General features: G+C 36.1%; 2 protein-coding genes across 2 annotated transcripts; both read right to left on the reverse strand.

The window, feature by feature from the left end:
- Nucleotides 1-492: 492 nt before the first annotated feature.
- LOC142358727 (dnaJ homolog subfamily C member 3-like) lies at nucleotides 493-20,056 on the reverse strand. The gene is made up of 7 exons (XM_075410267.1): nucleotides 19,544-20,056; nucleotides 14,904-15,066; nucleotides 3,889-4,082; nucleotides 3,474-3,751; nucleotides 2,892-3,182; nucleotides 2,553-2,743; nucleotides 493-1,030 (listed from the first exon to the last, which is right to left on the reverse strand). Exons 1-7 carry the CDS (start codon nucleotides 19,719-19,721, stop codon nucleotides 805-807), a joined length of 1,521 nt encoding a protein of 506 aa, XP_075266382.1. The 5' UTR covers nucleotides 19,722-20,056; the 3' UTR covers nucleotides 493-804.
- A 206-nt stretch (nucleotides 20,057-20,262) lies between these two features.
- On the reverse strand, nucleotides 20,263-21,136 carry LOC142358728 (protein yippee-like 5). Its single transcript, XM_075410269.1, has one exon. It carries the CDS (start codon nucleotides 21,041-21,043, stop codon nucleotides 20,663-20,665), a length of 381 nt encoding a protein of 126 aa, XP_075266384.1. The 5' UTR covers nucleotides 21,044-21,136; the 3' UTR covers nucleotides 20,263-20,662.
- Nucleotides 21,137-21,777: the final 641 nt, after the last annotated feature.

Genomic DNA, 21,777 nt, shown 5'->3' on the forward strand with positions numbered 1-21,777 from the left:
CATAACCAAACTTCTTAACCAAAATAAATGAAAAAAAACTGCTTTAAAGTGCCGCACGTGAACAAAAAAATTTCGCTCGCTTGGAGAAAATTTTTTCACACATCAATTTCTCGCTCTCTCAAAAACAGCGGCATGAACAAAAACCACTCTCTTTTCGCTCCTCTCTTCACTTTTGTTCAGCACCAAAATCACTCCAAATTTTTTCACGCGTTTCATTTCCCGCTTCAAAAATCACTCCAATAAAAGTGATTAAAAAAAGACTTCTCCAATACTCCTCTTCGAGTCGTAAGACAGCGCCCCAATACAATTCAAATTCTTTGAATTGTAAAAAAATAGGAGCGCTATAATAGCCGGCTGAGAAGATGAGGGCGGCTATTAAACAGTACCAACTCAAAAGGACAAATTCAATAGTAGCCGTTTTCAGTTCGGCATAGATTTCTGTGAGGAAAAGCAAAGCTCGCAAAATCAAACTCGACTTTCGCTTGAAAATAATCAGATAGTAGTACTTTAACTTTAACATAAATAATTCGAAATAAAGAATGCGCCAGCAGATGTACAGATTAATTCTTATTGAACATAATTACACAGCCGACACCGAAAAAGAAAACTTTTCTCACAAATATCTCTCATTGACACGTCAGAAATCTGCAGAATACTAGCAACTTACAACATTCTACGTTAATTTACGTTTTAGTTCTTAATGCTGCTCTGATTCTGAGTATATTGTACAGTTTAAATACCACCGATGAACCTTCAGTCTTTTCGCTTCTCACACCCGCATGATCTTCGATTTACAGTACTTTGTTAGAACTTGAATTTGAACTGGAAGTTTCCACCCTGGAAGTTAAAAGGGAATCCGCCGTGTCCGAAGGGGTGTCCCTGCCCACCTTGACGACTTTGCTCTTCTGGATCGAGGGGGTCTTCCCCGTTATCGAACTGCTGTCTCTTCTCCGGGTCACTTAGCACCTCTTTGGCAGCCGCGATATCCATAAACTTCTTCTCTGCGTCTTCCTTGTCACCCCCTTCGTATCTGAATAAAAAACCAAATGAACAGAGAACCGCTGTTTATGGGATTCGTCTAGCTGACTCAACGTTGTGATCTTATGAAACTTTGAGCGTTTTCCGCTGCTAAAAATGGTTTGAAACCAATTGCTGCTGGATGAACCTCTCAATTTGGAATCACGGATATAAACGGTTGGCTTTAGACTATTGTTGCTTTAGAGTAAATGCATTTGCAAATTCACATTTTGCAAACTAGGAGCTTTATATAACGCAAGAATTAATTTTTTATTAAAAAGACATTTTACTAATTTAACTTTTCTTAATTTATTTTTCTGACACCGGAAATAGAGAATGCTTTTAGCTTTTTTGACTTTCTTGCTTTGAGAAACTCTTGGTTTACAGGAGCAGTTTTGTTAACTATTTTCCTCAGAAGTTCCCCAAAAATTGTTTGCTTGAGAAACTACTCCGTTTTGCATATTTAGACAGATTGCCTACCAAAATTAAAGTACTACTATTAATGCCCCATAATTGTTTCAAAGTCTCTAAACTGGTCACCCAACATCAGATTTCAGAATGTAACTTCAGCCTTTTTCGCTCAAAACGAAACATGGGCAAAACATTGTCCTATAAAATTGTCCTACTTGATGCCTTTTGCGTCCACATTGTGCCTATTCTCGTTTCCGGGCAACAAGTTTGAAATACGAAACCAAAAGTGACCTACAACTTATAGAAAATAAAGGTAGAAAAACCAGATGGATTCTGCCAAAAATTGAACTGAATTACAATGAAAGAGCAAGAATTATTTTTGGTACCATTCCACTATCCTATCGCATAATATGTGATATCACAAAGAAGACTCGATAGCCCGCAAGTGTTGAGGGAGATATATGGTGTCTATTTTGAAAAAATTGGCGAGGTGAGGTAAAAGACTAGACAATTTCACTCACAAGACAATCTAATGTCGCACCACACTCAAGCAACCTTAATGTGCAACAGAAGTAAAAGAACTCATCGACTTTTTCAAATGTTTTGAAGAAAATTTGATGCAGACGCAGAAGGTCACAAACTCACAACATTGATCATTACAAAGAATTTAAGCATCCTCAGCAACTTCGCTGAACCGTATACTTCAGGATCAAACTCTTACTGCACCTCAAATTTGGCCCCAAAACTTGACTAGTTTGAACCATTTGTTTTGAAACAAAAAGATCAAAAAATGCATTAAAATCGCAGTATTAAAATAACCCCTCCAAACTTTGTTTGAAAGCAATTAAAAAAAGATGATCAACAATAGCCTCACTAACGCTCTGCAGATATGCTATTAGAAATCTTAGCTTCCAGAGCTCTGAGCAGAAGCCAAAATAGGTAACAAAACTATGTACAATTGCAGCAACCTACCAGTAAACCATAACGGTTACCCTTCGAACCTTAAAGTTACCTTAAGGTTACCCTTGTAAAGATTCCACTCAGTTTCGCACAGCTTTTCCAACCATTCTGATTCTCGTCATTAGGTATCTTCTTCAACTAAGAAATCATAAAATACATCTAACCTATCAGGGTGATATTGTTGCGCTAGTTTCCTGTAAGCTTTATTGATTTCCTGCTTCGTTGCCGTTCGCTTCAGACCCAAAATTTTGTAATAGTCCCGCTTTTGTGACTGTTTCAGCAGTTTCTTTGCTCTTTTCAACCCATCATTTAGTCGCCTTGATTCCTCATTGTTCTTCAAAGCAGTTTCGTAATCCTAAAATTGTGATAATTCTTCAAAGGAAATTTGTTTGACATTGATTACAAGACAAATCTGTCGGTTTTAACAAGCATTCTGGCACCTGACTCATTGTATAAAAATTGAGCAATGCATGTGCATGTTAAGAGACGAGTATGCATCTCACCTGAATAGCTTTATCGTACTCCTCTTCAGCTAAATAAGCTTCCGCCCTGTCAACTAACATTTCCTCGTCATCTGGAAGAGATTCAAGTCCTTCTGTACACACTTTGATGGCTGCTTTGGCTTGGTTGCTCTTAGACATGCATTTGCACTTCTTGGGCGCTACTTTCTGTTTGAAGGCCTCTAAGTCAGGCTCTGTTTTGAGAGCTGAGTTAAGTTTAGGAATGCATTCTGCAAATTTACTCTCATTTATCAGATCCTGAGCCTCATTCAACTGCTTGTTTAGCTTCTTAACCTGCAACAAAACGAACTTATCCCATAATTCTAGATTCTACAAAATACTGGACTTTTTTCCTCCTTTCAAAGATCAATTTAGGTTCTCTTGTAAATGTTCCAACACATAACCTTCATTATTACAGACAGAGTATAGACATGGATTGAAAATGGATTTAAAACAAGAGAAACTGCGCTGAAAAAAATATACTCTTGATGTCAAAATGCGTCAATTATGTCACGTTTTAAATTTGTCATCCAGATTAATGTTTAAAATTGGAATGAAGGAATTGGGCTAAGTCTATGAGCAAACCTTTTTGTAATGGGAGAAGCAAGCTTTGTGGTCTGGGTCTAATTTAAGGCACTCTCTTATTTCTGCCAGACTCTGTTCGTCGTCGGCCATCCGATAATATAGTAAGCTCAACTTCAGGAAGCCCTCTGTGTTGTCGTTGATTAATTTCGTCAATTGCTTCAAATCAAACACTGCCTGAGACAGATCACCGGTTGCGATCAGAGCTTCGCTGCGAAGCTTCCGGAATTCCGAGTTCCATGGACATGACTCGATGAGTGCGTTCAGCAGATTTAAGGCACCTAAAATTCAAAATAATTATTTCAAAAAACATGGCTGTTATTATCTCTTCTATTAGATACTACAGCGTAATATCGAGTACATTTATTGACTTCAATAATGCTCTATGAGTACAACAAGAGTGCATCATTTTCATCACCTTCATAATCTTCATCATGCTCCATCAGCTCTTGGGCGTCGGCAGCTGCTCCTTTCAACTTAGTAAGCTCATTCATTTTTGGCATAATTTCTTCTTCACTTCCCGCTTTCCCACCACCTTCTTTGATCTTCCCCAACTCTGTCAGAGCATCATCAAATCGGCCGTACTTGGTAAGAATGCTGACCCGTTGAGTTCTGAAATAAAGTGAACACTTAAACTTCAAAAGTACTAAAACTCTCGCCATCAGTCGCCAAGCTATCTAACTATTGATTTCACAAGTCTGATAGACTGGTACTAGGAGGTTCGATAGTATGCGTTTGCACAATGCGCCGAGACCTCTCATCCACGAACTTCTGAAACCAAATCAAAATTGATAGGCTTTTCACACTGACATAAGTTTCAGTAGAACTTCAGAAATCAATGTGCACTCTCAAAGCATTAGATACACGGGAAGCTACGTCTTTTTACCTAAAGATTGAAACTTTTAATAGCCAGAGAAATTGTCGACATGGTGCAGAATCAATGGGAGAAGATGGCGGTTGTGAGCGAAAGGGCGGATGCGAAAATGGGACACAATGAGAGATGGCGGTTCTTCGATACAAATAATTCCCTCTCCAGACCTCCATCTCGTAACCTGTCATCAATGCATTCTAGTCTCCAATGTTTAAAAAGTTTAACTCCCTAAGTAACCCAGCTGGCAATCGCTCCAATTAACTTTGATAACCTCATGCACATTGACTTAAAGACCGAGCTTTATAGGTTCATCCCGTTTCTTTTGATTTTGTTCTTTGGATTAAGTGATCGATTGAAGTAATTGCAAAGAGACGCGATTAGAGCACATATGAACCATATTAATAGCACTTAAGAGCATAAACACTGAATAATGAAGTCAAACCGACAAACGCGAAAAAAAGCTCTCACAGAAAATTTGTTAAAACACTAATTTCTCACTGACCTTTAATGTTGTTTGAAAAATCACGCTTCAAATCTACTCGTTTTTCACTCTCCCTTTACTACATGAGCGTGACTTAAATCACCACTCTAATTTGATTTCTCATTTGATTTCTCAGAAAAGCCGCAAAAAGTGTGAACAATTTTAAAAACAAAGCCGGAATAATTCCAGAAACGATTCAAACTAAACAGTTGACTACCGTCACTGATCCAATGAGCCGCCTACTTAATCACAACAAGGAGGCTCGGTAATGTGCGTATGCACATAATGTTCCGACCCCGCTCATCCACATTCTTGACTTAATTGGCTACCAAATGAACCGATAGAAAAGTTTCAAAAACATACATATCGCTCAATAAACCATAATGGAATACAATAAGGCCACGCTAGAGGGCCGATAAAACTTGTTGTTAATAGGACTACTGGAAAAGACTATAATAAAAATTAAAAAACAAACATTCATTACGACCAAAACACGATGTCTATATAATTAAAAAAAATACAACAAAATCAACCTCGCATCAGATGAAACCTAAACAAAACAAAATAACCTTTACTTCAATAGAAAAGATATGGGACCTGTTCTCAATGCAACTGGGTAACAGGTCGACAAACAGAGCAAAAAGGTGCGAAGTTCAGAAAAGATTGATTTCAAAAATGATTATTATCATTAGATAATAAGTGAAATCACTAAAAATTTCATATATATCTGCAAATGAAGCAATTGAGACCTGTCATTATCCAGTGAACGTCATACGACTACAAAAGACAAATACCGGCAAAACTAAGCTTTGCATGAAATGGCAGTGAAACCGTTAAAACAGTTGAAATCATAAACTTGTTACTAAGAGCAATGAAAACGTTCAATTTCGCAATATTTCAAAGCCAATGGGACCTACCATTAGCGTAATAATTTTGAAAACAAAAATACAAACATAAAATTCTCAATTATGTTACAAAATTTTGTAGTAACAGTAGTAACAAAGCCGAGAAACAATTGGTTGGAACTAAAACCAACACTATTTTAATTATAGCTCACTAGAAGCAGGTTGTGACCTGTCTTTACAGAGGCTAACTTAAAATGGCGAAGCTCAAAAATGCAAATATTTTTCAAATATTTGAAAAACAATTTTTTTTCAAATGTCATAACAGACATAAGATTTCAACAAAAAGAGGTCAATTAAGATGCAACACCTCAGAAAACCAATTGGGCCCGTCATTAATGAGACTAAGTCACGAGACGACAAAATAACAAAAACCGGCAGAAGGCAAAACTTCACAAACAATTTTAAACCCCAGTGTTCAAGGTACTACATTTATAAGATGTTACCCGCAAGAGCAGTAAAACATCACTTCGTTCTCATCTGAAAATCAATGGGGTTTTCCCTATAAAAAGACTACATAGAAATGACAACAAAAAACCCAAAAAGTGAACAGTAGAGAAATCTCGAAAATTTTTCATGAAACTGAATGGCCCAAGCAATCAGTCAAAATAAATAACAAGCCGCGAAAATAATGTTTGAGTCAACAAAAGTAATTGAGACTTCTTATTAATTCAACTGAGTTACATAGTGACAAAAAAAGCAGGAAACAGTTGAAGTTTTTTTTTAAAAAAAGTTAGCTGGAAAGTTACTAAGAAATCGCTATATACTGAAAAGTTTAAATAGGTTGTTACATGTCCTGAGGAAGCAATTGAGAGCTATTCAGGTATATGTCGTATAACAACCAAAAGAAAGACAAATTTAAGCAAAAAAAAATCACTAAATTTTGCAAGAGAACAGTGTCTCAGCCCAAAAGCGCAAACTATTCAATACAAACAATTAACATACTCGAGTACGCCTTTTTAACCACGTTACCTAACTAAACTTATCTTCAACTGGATCTGTCAATAATGTGATAATTCGACAACGAAACAAAATGGACTCAAAAAAAATCTGCAATTATGCTAAAAAAATCGAAACTCGTAGTGTCAAAACCAAGAATCCATTAGTTAAATATAAAACCGTTACAGACATTAATTTATTGGCTAACAGGAAACGGGTTTCTGTTTGTTTTTATTGAGACTACGCCGAAGCTGAGAAAAATAAGAAAAAGGTGGCAAAGTTCAAAAACTCGCCTTTATTTTCTTAAAACAAATGAATTCAAAGTAATACGAGACATTAGGTAACAACTGAAAGCATTATCTGCTTCAAATATACCTCTTAATAAGTTTTTCCGATCAATAATTGGGTTGACATTGGACTACAAAAAGTATTAAAAAAATGAATGCAAAACATAAGAAATCCATAAAATTTTCCGAAAGCAATTGTTCGGAGCCATGAAAAACACGAGCTTTACTCTGAGACCGTAAAAAATGTTCGTCAGTATTCGTTTTTGTAGAAAGTATCTGTCGATAAAAGCGCCCTCATTTGAAATTCTTGTCAGCAATATGCATAAGAAACTATGCGGAAATTTTTTTTAAAAAAAAGGCCTCGCCCCATTAAAATCTAAAATTTTTTACCGTATGGATCCATGGTGAGATCAATATCAGCCCTGAAATTGCTGCGAAACTAAGAAGACATTCAATTGTTCAAATGGTAGCGAAATAGATCAATTTTTGAACAAAATTTTTCATTATATCAAAAATAAATAATGCATTTCGTTTAATAATCGTGATTGTATTTGCAAAAATCTGGCAAGATTATGATTTCTGAAGACTCTTAAAACCAGCGGGAGTGCAAATAGCTCTCTCTTCAAGCTTGCGATGAATACGACTGAAGTTTTAAGGTGTCTAAGTGCAGCAAAATCAATGAAAGCGGGCCAAAAATGCATATCTGGTCCCATTTTTGACGAAAAAAGTATGATTTTTGAAAAATTTTGCATAAATTTTAGCCAAAAAGCTCAGATCGAACAATTCAGCAACCCCCCTCTATCTTTTAAGATGAAATTTTGCTAAAATATTTTGTAATTGATAACGGTAGTGTTATTGATTTTATCTTAAATTAATAACACTACCGTTATCAATTACAAAATATTTTAGCAAAATTAACAAAAAATTGGTCAAAATTTAGGGAAAATGTGAACAAAAACAACTGAATTCACTCCACTTTTCTCAAAGTTTAAACTTCGATAACTCCCTGTAAAAAACGAAAATCAAAAAAATCTTTTTAATTCAATATTTTACGCTGGACGGGCTTTCTAATGATACCACTCACAACTCTCTACGATGAATATATCGATCGGCCAAAATTGACTGAACAAAAAAAAACCCAGTTGAGTATATAGTTCCTCCCCCCCCCCACTAAAAGTTGGGTCGGAACAATAATCGAAATGAAACAAAAACAGGAAAATTAAAAACTGGAAAGCAGCTGATAATCATTGATAAAGCATCCCATAAAATTTCTCGATAAGTTGCGAGTCCAAAATAACTATCGGCAGAAGAATTTTTTTAAACTTTTTTTCAATGAAACACTATCAACTGACTGATAAACCAACAAATGCAGAACAACCAAAAAGTGTACAGAAAAAAAACTGATGAAGGTTAAAGAGATGAAGGACAACTAATCCGCCACCCAACCATTATTCCGACAAAATAATTTTCGGAAAAGTTCCTGTGCTTTACCAATCACCCGTCCAATATCTGGTACCGATTGTTTAAAACGTAAAAAAAACCAAACCTGAAAACATTAAAATTTTAATTTTTTTCGTGATCACTTTATTGTCTAGCCTTCAGCTATCTCGTCTAAGTACCAAAAAAAAAGATTCCGATTAAGATTTGAATACAACTTATAGCAAGAAGCACCAAACAACAATAGTCAACAAAACTTTAGAAATCGGCCAAAAATTCAAACCTTATTCATTTTTCTTAACATGAACAGCTCAAGTTTAATATCAAGCCATCAACTGAAAACGAAAACCACTAGAATAGCGTAATCAAACCACAAAACATTATCTAAGTCATACGAAAATCAGCTCTGCTGACGGCGTCTATTAAGTACATACGCTGCAGATTGCCAAAAAATAGCCACCGTTGAAATCCAAAACCCCGCTGGGATTGAAAGACAGGAAAATAAATATTTTTTATCAAAAACATTTTTGAAGTGCGAAGTTTTATAATTCAATTCGTAGTTAGGCATACTCCTGTTACCTAATGAGAGCATACAGGGGCTAGTATTAAAACCAACAACCAAGAAGACAACGGAGTAGTCTTTTTTAGGACTCTGTGCACTCCAGATGACCTTCCGGAAATTTTGCCGTTTAAACGCACATTGGGCAAAATGAGCTAAGAACGAAGAGAAAAAAATTCACGCAAAACGTCGAAAAAGCGGCAAAAAAGTAAACCGAAAAAAAATTTTATTCGACAAAGTACAAAACATAGCAGTACCGGTCCTAAAATACAATTCAAAGAATTGAACAAACTGAAGAAAACACTCAGCCTCCAAAAACAAGTTAATCATATACCAAGTTGTCCGCAAAAGTAAACAGAACACGACGAAAACCTAAAACAAAAATTTTTTCTCTTTCAGAAAAATAGAGCTATTGAAGTTATAGGGCTATGAAAGGGCAACAACTCCAATTTCAAAGACCCTTACACAGTTGGAGTAAAGTCAACAAACACCAACTTTGTAGAAAACCACACACAAAAAAGGACAAAAAAAACAAAATTTGGCAAAAAAATCCTATTTTTACGATGTAAGTCATTGAATCACAGTACTAAAATCTAAAATTGTCAACATTAGTCACATTATGCATAAAGACAATGCATTTATCAACTATGCTTAATTAGCAAGCAAGAGACTTTGCATTAATGACTAAGCGGCAGAACAATAAACAGAAACGGGCAAAGAAACTTTTTATAACCACGAAAATTGTTGACAATGAACAAAAACAATTAAATAGATTGAAAAATGACTTCATTAGAGATTCTTGAGACCTTTCAATAGTGAGACTAAGTGACAAAGAGCAAAAACAACCAAAAAAACTTACTGCTAATAAATTTTGAAAACAAGTCATGTCAAAATCGTCAAAAACTTCAGGTTTACATCAAAAAATAAATAATTAGGTTAGATAGCAGAAAAACCTGATAAGACGGTCAATGACACCAATCAACAAACAGAAACCGACTAACGTCGGGCGAATTGCTCTCAAACGACCGGCGAGCGGTTGGCTTGGTCAGTAGCTAGCCACGGGGGGGGGGGGTGCACCGGGGGCTGATGGGGGCAGCAATGGGTGGGGGGGGGGGGCAAAAGCGCGGTGGGGGGTGGAGCCAATAGTGGGGGTGGGGGTCAACAAAGGGGGGGTGTCAACCTCTAAGAACCGCCCCTCACACCATAAGTATAAGTATAAGTCTCCAAGACAGTTTGAGCTGAAACAGACCTGAAAGGCTCTAAGAGCTCATAATGCCCGCTGGGCGCTACCTGTTTATCCCGTTTTTGAGGACAAAAAGTCAAAAGCGTCAGACGAAAAATTGGTCAAGCGAAAAATCGCATAAAAAAAAAGACTGACAGGACTAATATAATTGCTACAAACTTCGTTTGAGAGCAATTAAACAGAAACCGACTATTGTCGGAAGAATTGCTCTCGGACGACAGGCGAGACAATTTAATTCAGGGGCTGTAGCCTAGATAAATTTTTTATGGGTGCAAAAATAGTTGACAATGCCGGGATTCGAACGATGGACCTCCCGCTCCCCAACAAGAAGCACTGCCCACTCGGCTATCAGTCCCTTCTTGTTGCCATGCTGCAATCGTTTTTATTTCAACAACAAGCTTTACTTCTGAGTGAAAACAAAAAAGATCACTCAAAAATGAAGAACGAAAGCGTGAAAAAGACCAACACGTTTACAATAATTGCTACAAACTTCGAGAGCAATCAAAAAGTCTAAATGGCAGAACAACAAAAAACAGTGACAAAATGAAAAAACAATATTTTCAAAAACAATTCTTCTCAAAATTTGAAAACCGTCAGATAAGAATAAAAATGGTTAAATTGACAAAAATGTGACAAATAACTGCGCCAAATAATGCGACTAATTGACAGCACATTAAATGTAACGATAGAAGACATTTCATTAAGACGAATAGCGTCTAAGTCTTAAAAACCATTAACTAATATTTATGGTTTCTATTACCTGCAACAAATCTTTATTGAAAACCATTATCATCTTTCCCATTAAACGTGTTCGTACATAGAACGAGTAGAAAAACAGCGAAAACAGAAAAATGCAGCACGTAACACAAAATTGTTCTCAGCAACGAAACATAGCCAGCAGATTGCCGGAAAACCTCCGTTGATTCCCGTAAAATTGGGATTGAAAGAATCAGAAACCTAGCCATCAGATTGCCGGAAAATAGCCCCGACATACGCTTGTGGCCTTCCACGAATTAAAACAACTAAAGAAATAAGATAGACAGATCGACCACCAGTCCTTTAATAGACCACTAGACTTTTTGGGTGAGATTCGGACTGTCAAGTTAATGACAAATACGGTTTAGAAGGAAAAAGCCCTAAAAGAGCTTTTTCAAAATTGATATTCAAAATCAAAACTCAAGATCAATACTGAAGAATTAGGGCATATAAGTTTGGCACTACTTAGATGCACACTATTAATCTTTGTCCAGTAAATGTTCATAAAATTTAAATTTCAATAAGTGAGTTCAGAAGTCATTTTTTGAGTGTGGTAGATCAGGCAATTGACCTAAAAGCAGAAATGACGTCATTTTTGGTAGATATAAAAAAGTCTTCGAAAAGTTTTTTAAAAAACGGAACTTTGCTTAATATCGATACAAAATATTTTGGTTACTTCCAGTTATTCCTCGCGCCTGTACAATCAAAACAAAGAATTTGGTACATCGTAAAATTCAATTAGGAGGGACAAAAACTTGTGCGATAGGAGCAGCAAAAAACAACTCTGCAAATAATAGCTTTCCGAAAAACTTAAAAATCAGATAATTCCCTTGTTTTCTGTATTTGTTTTCTGTACATTCTATGAACCACACAATAAAAATTAGGTTGTTCAATCCCCTGGGTAACGCCCAAAAACTCTGATGAAAAGTTTAATATCCCGTCTTCCTCATTTCTTCTTTGAAGTAATGTTCTTTAAAGCTGTTTTTTTTTTGTTCGAGGGCAGAAATGATTGTCATTTAATTCGAAGAAATACTTACAAAAAGCCGTTTCATGTAAGATAAACAACTTCTTTTAAAACATTACTTGAGAGCCGAAATGAGGAAGACTGGAGATTAAACTTCTTTTCAGAGTTTTTGGGCGTTGCAAATTGAACAACCTGATTCTCATTGTGTGGTTCATAGAATGTTCAGAAATTATTTTAAGGGATTTATCTGATTTTTAAGATTTTTTTCGGAAAAACTATTATTTGCAGATTTATTTTTTCTAGCTGCTCCTATCCCTTGAGCAACGGTGGTTTCCCGCCTCGAACAAAAAAATCAGCATAAACCTGCTTAAATATCACATTTTTATAAGAGCAGAACTAACAACAAGCATACCATTCTCGAAGAAATTATTTTGTAGTTTGAGAAACTAAAATTACAAAAACCAAACATATAATCTATTATTGACCGTGAAATTACCATAATTGAAATCTATTTCAAAAATTACCCTATGAAGTTGTACTGTAATGTATATTTTCCAAAAATTTCAGTTTGAGGTTTGAGAAACTAAAACTACAACAAAACCAAACATATAATCTATTATTGAGAGAGTTTTTGGGCGTTGCAAATTGAACAACATGATTTTCATTTTGTGGTTCTTAGAATGTTCAGAAATTATTTTGAGGGATTTATCTGATTTTTAAGATTTTTTTTCGAAAAAGCTATTATTTGGAGATTTATTTTTTCTAGCTGCTCCTATCCCTTGGGCAACGGTGGTTTCTCGCCTCGAACGTTACCCTATAAAATTGTACTGTAATCTACATTTTCAAAAAATTTTAGTTTAACGTTTCAGAAACTGAGACAAAACAACAATAACTTTCAGTGATTGGTTTATGTGGTTTAGTATTTTTCAATGAAATCAACGTTGAAAAAACTTTAATCAGTTATTAGAACAACATTATCTAAGAATTATGCTAATTGTTTTTTTTTGGTTTTTGAAACTGACACTACCGAGATACAAACGAGACTACCAAAATAAAGTGCAAAATTTGGTTTCCTGCATGCTTACACATCATGAGGAGTAAAAAAAAATATAAAAACTTAAACTTGAAGGTTTTGTGAAAGACTTCCTCAAATATGAAACTATTCGAAAAAGAACTTCATTAATTATCGAAAACAAAAACAAAATATTAACTGAACAAAACATTAACTGTTATGCGCTAATAAAGTGTTTAAAAGTGAAAGTTCTGTAGATAGATTTTATTAAAAATATGAGATTAGCTGAAGTGCATTAGAGCGGAAAATCACAACTAGATGCATTTACCGTGGGGGTAATTAGGATAATTACCCTTGGCTAATTACGATAAGATGACAGGTCTATTCTCTCTTTTTAGGTACGTCTTTGGAAAATTGATGGAAATAGGCTTTACGTAATCTTTATACCTAGGTACTTCTTGTTACCCCCGTTTTACTATGACTACTGATATATTGAACTTTAAAAAAAAACAACAACAATAAAGGACCGTGTACACCATCTGGCATCGATGGCTTCCCGTGAGCAGCAGTAGTTTGAGTCCCGTGTTAAATCTGTTCAACTTAAAGTTTTCCAATCCAAAATTCAAACACTTGCTTAAAGCGATGGAGGATTGACCAGCTGAAACTGATTGTAAGTGCAAATCAACCTGCTCATTAAAGAAAAATAGCAAACGTCAATCAGGAGTCCCTCCGTAAGTACGTTTGCATTTTCCCAGAAATTAGCACTTTAAAGTCTATCAATTTACAGTGAATTCAAATAAATTTACGTAAGCAATCGGAATACTCTTCAAAAACAGGCAGTAATAAATTGCTCATTTTAACGTTTAATTATGCCAACGCAAAGATTCCAGTGTTGATCGGCATCCCATTTTCAAAGAACGCTGCTCTGTAAAGACTAACTTTGCATATCTCTTCTCCCTTTATTAATTCAAAAGCAACTTTAAGTTATACTGTTCAAGCACCGCGCTCAAAACATAGCATTTTAAACAGAAACCAGACAGAGACAACAAGGGATTTGATGTTAAACGCATGAAATCTCGCAGAGATACAGAGATATTTAATTTGACCTATTTTTAAACAAAAAATTAATAAATTAAGTAGTTGGATTGATGTTAACAGAAACTGTAAATTTTGACTCTAATTGCTTAGTTTGTGAACTAAAATGGACTCTAAGAGCACAGCTGATGATGTGAAATGGGTTTTGGCGCAGTGGTTAAGCCCAACTTCAAAAAATTTCGAGATGGTGCGGTCGTGGGTTCGCATCACGCATGGAGCGGGCTTTTGGTAGAAATGTGTCTAAAAGTGTGCGATAGACCCCCCTTTTAGCACTACTGCCGCATGTGAACAAAAACCACTACCGAGATAGAGAAACTTGGTTCAAACAAAAAACTAAGCCTAGAATGAACTATGAATGGATCGGGAAAATTTAGAAAAAAAATCCAATCCAAAAAAATCGAAAAAACAGTAAAAATCAAGGTGGAATTGCCGCATGTGAGTAAAAAACCACTAGCGAGAAAACGAATTTTCATTCAAACACCGTTTTCTCACTCAGATTTAAATTTAGAGCAAAAAAATTTCACGTCGCAAAACCACTCGTTTTTTGCTTCACTTCCTGTTTCAGGGTGACCAAAATCACTACTCCAATTTGACTTCAAAAATCATGAAAATGTGAACAGATCTTAAAAAAACAGCGTCCCAATACAATTCAAATTCTTTGAATGGTAAAAAGGAGAGTGCATATATAATAGCCGTTCTGAGGCTGACGGCGGCTATTAATAAATAGACTTTAAATCGCCGAAATGGCAGAACTGTTTTTTAATCATTCACCGAAACGTCAGAACTGTACTTTTAAATCATTTTTAACTGTATCAGGCGTGCAGCCCATGATACAGTAAATAATTGTTTCGATTAAAGAAAATAAGGCACCAATTTACACTACCCACCTGGCAGCTTGGAAATCTGGTCTCAACGTCAGGACTGTGTCAAGGTCATCCAGAGCGGCTTTTCCCTTTCCCAAGGCAAGATAGGCGGTCGCCCTTCTGTAGTGAGACATAAAATCATTGGGATTTTCTTCAATCGCTGAATGGAGCTGTTGTAGGGCTTCACCTGGAGCAAATTACAAAAAATTATCGAAGGCCCCAATAGATGCTAAAGCATATCCGAAAGGGTAACATTATGCTTCAGTGTTTATACAGTCGATTTGAACGAGGTAATAAAACCCATTTCGAAAAAAAACACAGGTAGTTGCTGAGAGAAACTAAATTCAATAAGGGGGCTTCAAATGACGTAATTAGAGGTTATTATATATCACTATAACCACTAAAAAATGTAAGTGAAAAAAACACCAATTTTGGCGCACTTTTCATTCTAAAAGTCACTCGAGAAGTCAAAAAGGTAACAAATTTTGCTTCAAAAGACCAACACGCTTACAATGATAACTAACTTAGTTCAAGAGCAATTAAACAAATGCTCAAAAGTTTTGATAATAAGCGAAATTGAGAAAATTGCATATAGACTTTATGTCGCAAAATTTTTACTGACTTGCATTAACCCAAAAACCAAAGCCAACTTTTCTAAACTGGAACATCCTGAAGGTAATACCACAACTGTTTATACATAACTATCAAACTGAAACATATGCGACTACCGCCGCGCGAATTGCTCTCAAATGACTGGCGAGCAGTTGGCTTTGTGCATAGCTTATTACAGCTCTTAAAGCTAAGAGGGTCTAGCTGAAGATAAATTGAGGGCTGGGTCTGGAGCGAAGCAGGAGTGAGCGTATTATGGGTGCGAAGGCGGTGTGATTCTGTTTGTGAGGCAGGGGTTGATATGGAGGGAGAGATGAGGTTTATCTCTAAGAACCGCTCTTCAAACCATGAACTGATGTCTCCTCGACAGTTTTTTAAATTGCACCTTTAGAGGATCAAGAGTAAAAAAGAGTCAAGACACTAAAACTTCGAGGCAGCTCAACTTTGCTTCCAGGCAGCTCGAATCCGTTTGTCTTACTTAGTCGCCCTCTCGCACTAGTAAAATCTCACTTTTGTCTCAAGTTTTGAGAAAAAGTACCTATTTTTTTTACCCTTTGATTTTCTGAATACTTTAGAACATATATCCTAGTCCTCTCTCAACTCACGGAACTAAGCCCCACGGTAGACTACGATTTATGTTCTAAGAAAAACTTAGAGACTACAAAGGCGTAAGAGCTGCTCAGCAACTTAGCGCCCTGCATGCTTACCTGTTTCTCTTGTTTTTGAGGACAAAGAATCAAATGGTCTAAAAAAATATAGCAAGCCGTTGACTTCGGTACTAGCCAGTTGGGGCATTAGGGCCTGAGTGAGCGCAGTGAGCCGTGACTGAGTAAAGGGCGCGACTGAAAGATGAGGTCAAACTTTTACCATTTAGAACAGCCCTTAACATGATTTTATGTCTTCTGAAAACAAAAACTAGAGACTTAGAGGGCTTTACTGAATATTAAGAACCTCCTTTCACACCATAAAGTTGTCTCATCAACCCCAAAACTAAATCAGACGTCAGGTTCTAGGAGCTGCTCAGGCACTGAATGCCCTCCGGGCTTCACCTGTTTTTCCAATTTTTGGAATGGCCATACGAAAACTCACATTCAAAATCCCATATGACTAATATAATTGCTACAAACATTGTATGAGAAATTTAACACTTATATTATTAACCTTTGGTAAAACCGAAATTTACACAAAACTCCAAGACATTACATGCCGAAACCAAAAGATGACAAATATTTTAATTTACGCTATTGCTTTCTGTCATTCAAGTAACATTAGAAATTTTCAAAGACAAAACTTAGCTGAGCTAAAATAAAAAAGCCGGAGCTTCCTGAGCAAATCAAGAATGAGTCCATCAGTTCTATAGGCCAGTTTCGGACCAAATAATTGACTTGACGATGAAGTACGTAAGTTAACATTTTTCATCAGTTTTGTAAAAAAAAGTACTGTTTTTTGTAAAAAAAAAGTACTAAAGAAAAAGTAAAAGTACTAAAGAAAAAGTAAAAATTGTTTCCTTTACACTTTGATTTGAGCAAGTTAAAACTTGAACCCAATTTAGAAGGTTCTAACGTACAATTTATGTAGAAGTTTTAACATTTATACAATGATTCAACTGATATACTCTCCAAAATTATTTTTTCGAATCTCATAAAATTGAAATGATTTGCAATCCAAGAGAAATTCAATTTCTAAAAACAACTAATTTTTAGTCAGTTCTGCATCACTGACTACTAGTGCTCCTGCTAACAATCTGGTTACGCACCAGTAACACAGCCATTGATGAAAAACGCCCAAATTGACACTTCACTTGATAAACTGCCTGTTTTTCAGAAGCATTTATATGAACGCTTTTGTTTTCCGAAATTTATATAGTTTGACGGTAAATTTATATAGTTTGAAAAAATACTAGCTCCTGAATATGATGGAGGAAATTCATATCGAAATCTGTCAATATTCCATATGAAAGAATGTCTCCTACGTGAAATTGCTCCGCTTGATGAAAAACTCAAATCCCAATACACAAATCTGCTTCGAATAGGACATAATCACGTAGGACAATTTTTACAATAACATGATTTTACTACTTCTTCCGGAAAAACATCTAAAATTTCTCTACGTTCTAAAATTTATCTAAAAGTTGTACTGGCATCCATCTAAAATTTGATTCCTTTGCCGTGGCTTTATAAATAAACTGGCTGACGTCGGACAAATTTCGCTCGAATCAATTTAGAGGATAGCCCAGTTAATTTTTTATGGGTACAAAAACTTCCGACCAAAAATTAAAAAAACTGCAATAAAAAAAAACACATTTTTACAATAATTGCCTCCCATTTCGTTCGAGAGCACATAAAAATCCAAAATAAACAGAAATCCTTTGCTACTAAAAATGCCCAAAACACGCAGCTTTCTATGTAAAAAGGCAATTTGAGCTTTTACTCTTGTCATTTCCATCCAACTTCCACTTGCTCGAAAATTCACCGAATACACGAACGACAATGTTCAGCTTTGATATCAAATTTTAATGCAATTCACACTTGATCAAAAAAAACAAACCAACCCAAATAAGACGCACTGCTTTTGAAAGAAGGTTTAATTTTATTCTAGTCTGCTTTGTTAGAGTTGATGGTAGTAGCTTGACAAGACGTTAGTAGAGCTTTCTTTGCATTACTGCTAAAATTTAGTATTACTCTTACACTTTGAGCAGTAAACTGCATCGAAGTAAGTGAGCGACATGAACTCTGAAAGAACAACTCAGATCACGCTAAAATAGAGAAGTCAAGGGAGAAAAAGTTTCTCGAAAAAACAAACTGCTAACGCGAGCGAAAAAATACTCTGTATCAAAAAACAGTGCGACACAAATTTTTGCACAAAAAGCAAGCAAAGTTCATAAAATGCTTCTACATTTGAGAGCGATTAATCAAACTTTGAGGCAGTGCTTTGTTCACGGTGAAAATTGTAGGGTGTTAATCAAATTTACATCACGATAAGAATTACCAAACTGCCGGTTTATGAAGAGCAATTTTCAGTAATATTACGATTTTTTGCCTTTCACAATTTTATAAATATCGACCGACGATCAAAAGGATTTTGAAAGTTTTATATTCTAGAAAAATTACATCTAAACGCGAAGAAAATCCCGAGAGAAGTTTGCTGTTTTCCGTTAAGACACAGCAAGCTCAATAGCACGTTAAATCTCTCAAACTTGATCATACCAGAATTATTGGAAGCCAATTTTTTGCGTAGTGAATTTTAAAATTTTGAAGTCCAAAATGAAAACAGCAAACAGGCAAACTTATATCTGGATTTTCCTCGTAAGTACAAATGACATGTCATGTTTCTGCGACTTCAAAATTCCATCAATTGTGAGTCGATTTCTCTCTTTTCCCTTTGTGCCCCCCCCCCCCCCCCCCCCAGTTTAGTGAGTGCAATTATTTGCCCCCCCCCCCCCCAGGCCACCTGCCTTAGTTTTTACCTAAAGATTTACTATGTAATGGCACGCGCTCTACAACTGGGGCTGCATAACATACGGGGGTGGGGGTGGGGGGTCAAACTGATACGATTCGTATAAATCGGAGTGCTATTGAAAACATAACTTTATTTTAACGTTTACTTTTGCAAACCAGTGTATGTATCCAAGACCACCAGTGCAAGGAAGTAATAGAGTTTTTCACAAACTTGTGTATTTTGATGCCGAAAAAAAGAATATTTATTTATTTGGGTCTTTTCCATTATAGCCCCCCCCCCCCCCCCCATGAAATTATAGCCCCTCCATTATGGTAAAATTACCATGATGGGGGGCTATAGGTTATCTGACCACTAAGCTGGGGGGGGGGGGGGGGGCTATAATGGGAAAGACCCATTTATTTCAGTGTCGGGTGCTAACTTTATTTTTGATCCTACTGTGCTACCGTTACATAAAATGATTTCAAAAGCTCTTGCCCGCACGTTTTTAAAGGTGGCTTAGGGTTAAAAGCGCGCGGCAAAAAAATGCAAATTATTTTGTAGCTTAAGACCTATGATGAGCTGATACGCTGCTCAAAAGATGTTAATGATCAACTCACTAATTTGTCCTCTGGCCAAGAACTGGACTCCGAGATCCAAATGAGAGGGTGCTGCCTTCTCGGCTGCTGCCAGCACCAGAGGCTTCAAATTAAACAAATGTAGCAGCACTAAGTAGAGAGAACTGTACGCGTAGATGCTGATGTCGAACAGGTAATACTCAGCGGATGGGTTTTTCATGACTGCTTATCAACTGAAGAACTCTTTTGAGACAATTGTCCACGGTCGGAGGTAAAAACGCGTGAATAGCACCCGGTGAATCTAGGATTCAAACAAATTACAAATTGATAACATCAGATCTAACCTGAAAACACAAATCAACGATCAATTAAAGTCCACGTGTGAAATGTAAATTGATTATTTCGCATGAAATAAGTAAATATATTCCTAGTCGGTCATGTCAAATTTTCAGGCATTAAACTTTGCCTTATCAAATACAAGTTGCTAAAGACGACTAATATTATTCAAAGCGTATATAAACTGACGCATGAAGTAAGCGATGTTTAGAACACCAAGCTCCACGCAGAGCATATGTAGTACACTAGTCAGCTTGTGATTGGCCAGAAATTACATAATAAAATTAAACATTGTGTAATGGCGGTTTAGTTCAGCTGAAAATACTTGATGCTTTAAGCGATATAATGTTAAATTATGGAATCATTTTTATGCACTCAATCCGACTAAATGAGGAAAAGGCCTTTGTCATCCATAGAAGCTAAGCTAGTATTAAAAAGTATTAAATTAAACGATATCTCTCTACAGATAAATTGGCTAATTATTAATAATCAACTAAAGCTAGTAATACTACTTCTAACGAGTGCCACATGCCAACCACTGCCCCAGTAATATGAAAACTTTTTCATCATGCAAGATCGTAGGAATTTCCGAAGACAAAACTTTTCTATGAGATCATATCATGCGCCGCTTGAATGAGCTTTTGAAATTATCTTATCAATTCTTACACGGTAAATATTTTTTTGATCTTACACGAAAAAATTCGAATGAAATCTTTCACGATAAAATTTCCCTATCACAGGGGCAATCAGATAGCAGAGAATATTTCTATATTGCATTAAGTGATGATATAAAGAGAGTTAATAGATCTTTAAAGTTGACTCGATTCAAGGTGAATCTGATTGCATCTGACTGCAGACGGCGTCTTTAAATGTCTCAACCTCGTTGATCAAAGCTCTCTCTAGGATCACCCTTCCCTCCTTGTATCTTTGCGAATCGTCCGTTGCGAACTCGTAAATCCAGCCCAGCTTCGAACTGCAGTTGCGACACCACACATCTCTAACCATGTGGCGCCCTGTTAGCATTTGTCGCTCCTGAATTTCACTGTAAAACAGGTTCACTGCTCGGCTGAACAGGAAGGCCCGACCGGTAGCCCCCGTAAAGCGGGTTGAAATCAATTCATCGCGGCTCGTCAAATTGGTACCGCACTCCTTACAGTTAAAACAACGAGTGCCAGTCCCGATATGGGTGAGAAAAGCTCTTCCCATTTTGCGAAAACTATTCTTCTAAATTGCAGCAGTTAATCTGTGGTCTGCTGCGTCATTTCTAATCTGCAACTAAAGCTTAATGAGTTATTTTAAACAAAAGTTTGACCACCCGATGATTAGAAGAGATTAATAACATCAATGACCTCAGCATAACTTATCCACTTGGACATGGGTTGAATGTGCGCACACTATTTTTTTTTGCAAAAAACCCTGAAAATAAAAATGCGCTATAAAAAAGATTGCGGAATATATAAATCAAAAGCCGTCCCTGCCCGGTTATATTCCATTGCATATACTATTCTGAACCAATGTTCTAGACCAAATAACTTTCCACTATGAAAATCCTGGGAATTAACCACTCCACTCCTTGACCAATTTAAGAATTCTACCACCTTTCGATGAAGAAAAAAAAAGATTTTCTGGACCGCGGCAATATTTACGACGAAAAAAGAAACATAACCGACTAACGCCACGCAAATTGATTTCAAACTACTGACAAGCAGTAATGACTAGTGAGGCGTGAGGCTCTAAGAGAACTACTAAGCGATAATGTTTGAAAGAACTACTAATGTCAATGCTTGAAAACCGAAGTCAACACGTCAAGAGATTCCATGTTCGACAAAAAAGACGGAGTCAAAATCACAAGAAAAAAAATTGTTTCAGCTAAAAAAAACTAAATAACAAAACTCTTCTTCGAGTCAGCAAAAAGATCAGCATAAATAATATAATTCTTC

This window comes from Convolutriloba macropyga, chromosome 2 (genome assembly GCF_964194025.1).
Source record: "Convolutriloba macropyga chromosome 2, txConMacr16.3, whole genome shotgun sequence".
Classification (NCBI taxonomy): domain Eukaryota; kingdom Metazoa; phylum Xenacoelomorpha; order Acoela; family Convolutidae; genus Convolutriloba; species Convolutriloba macropyga.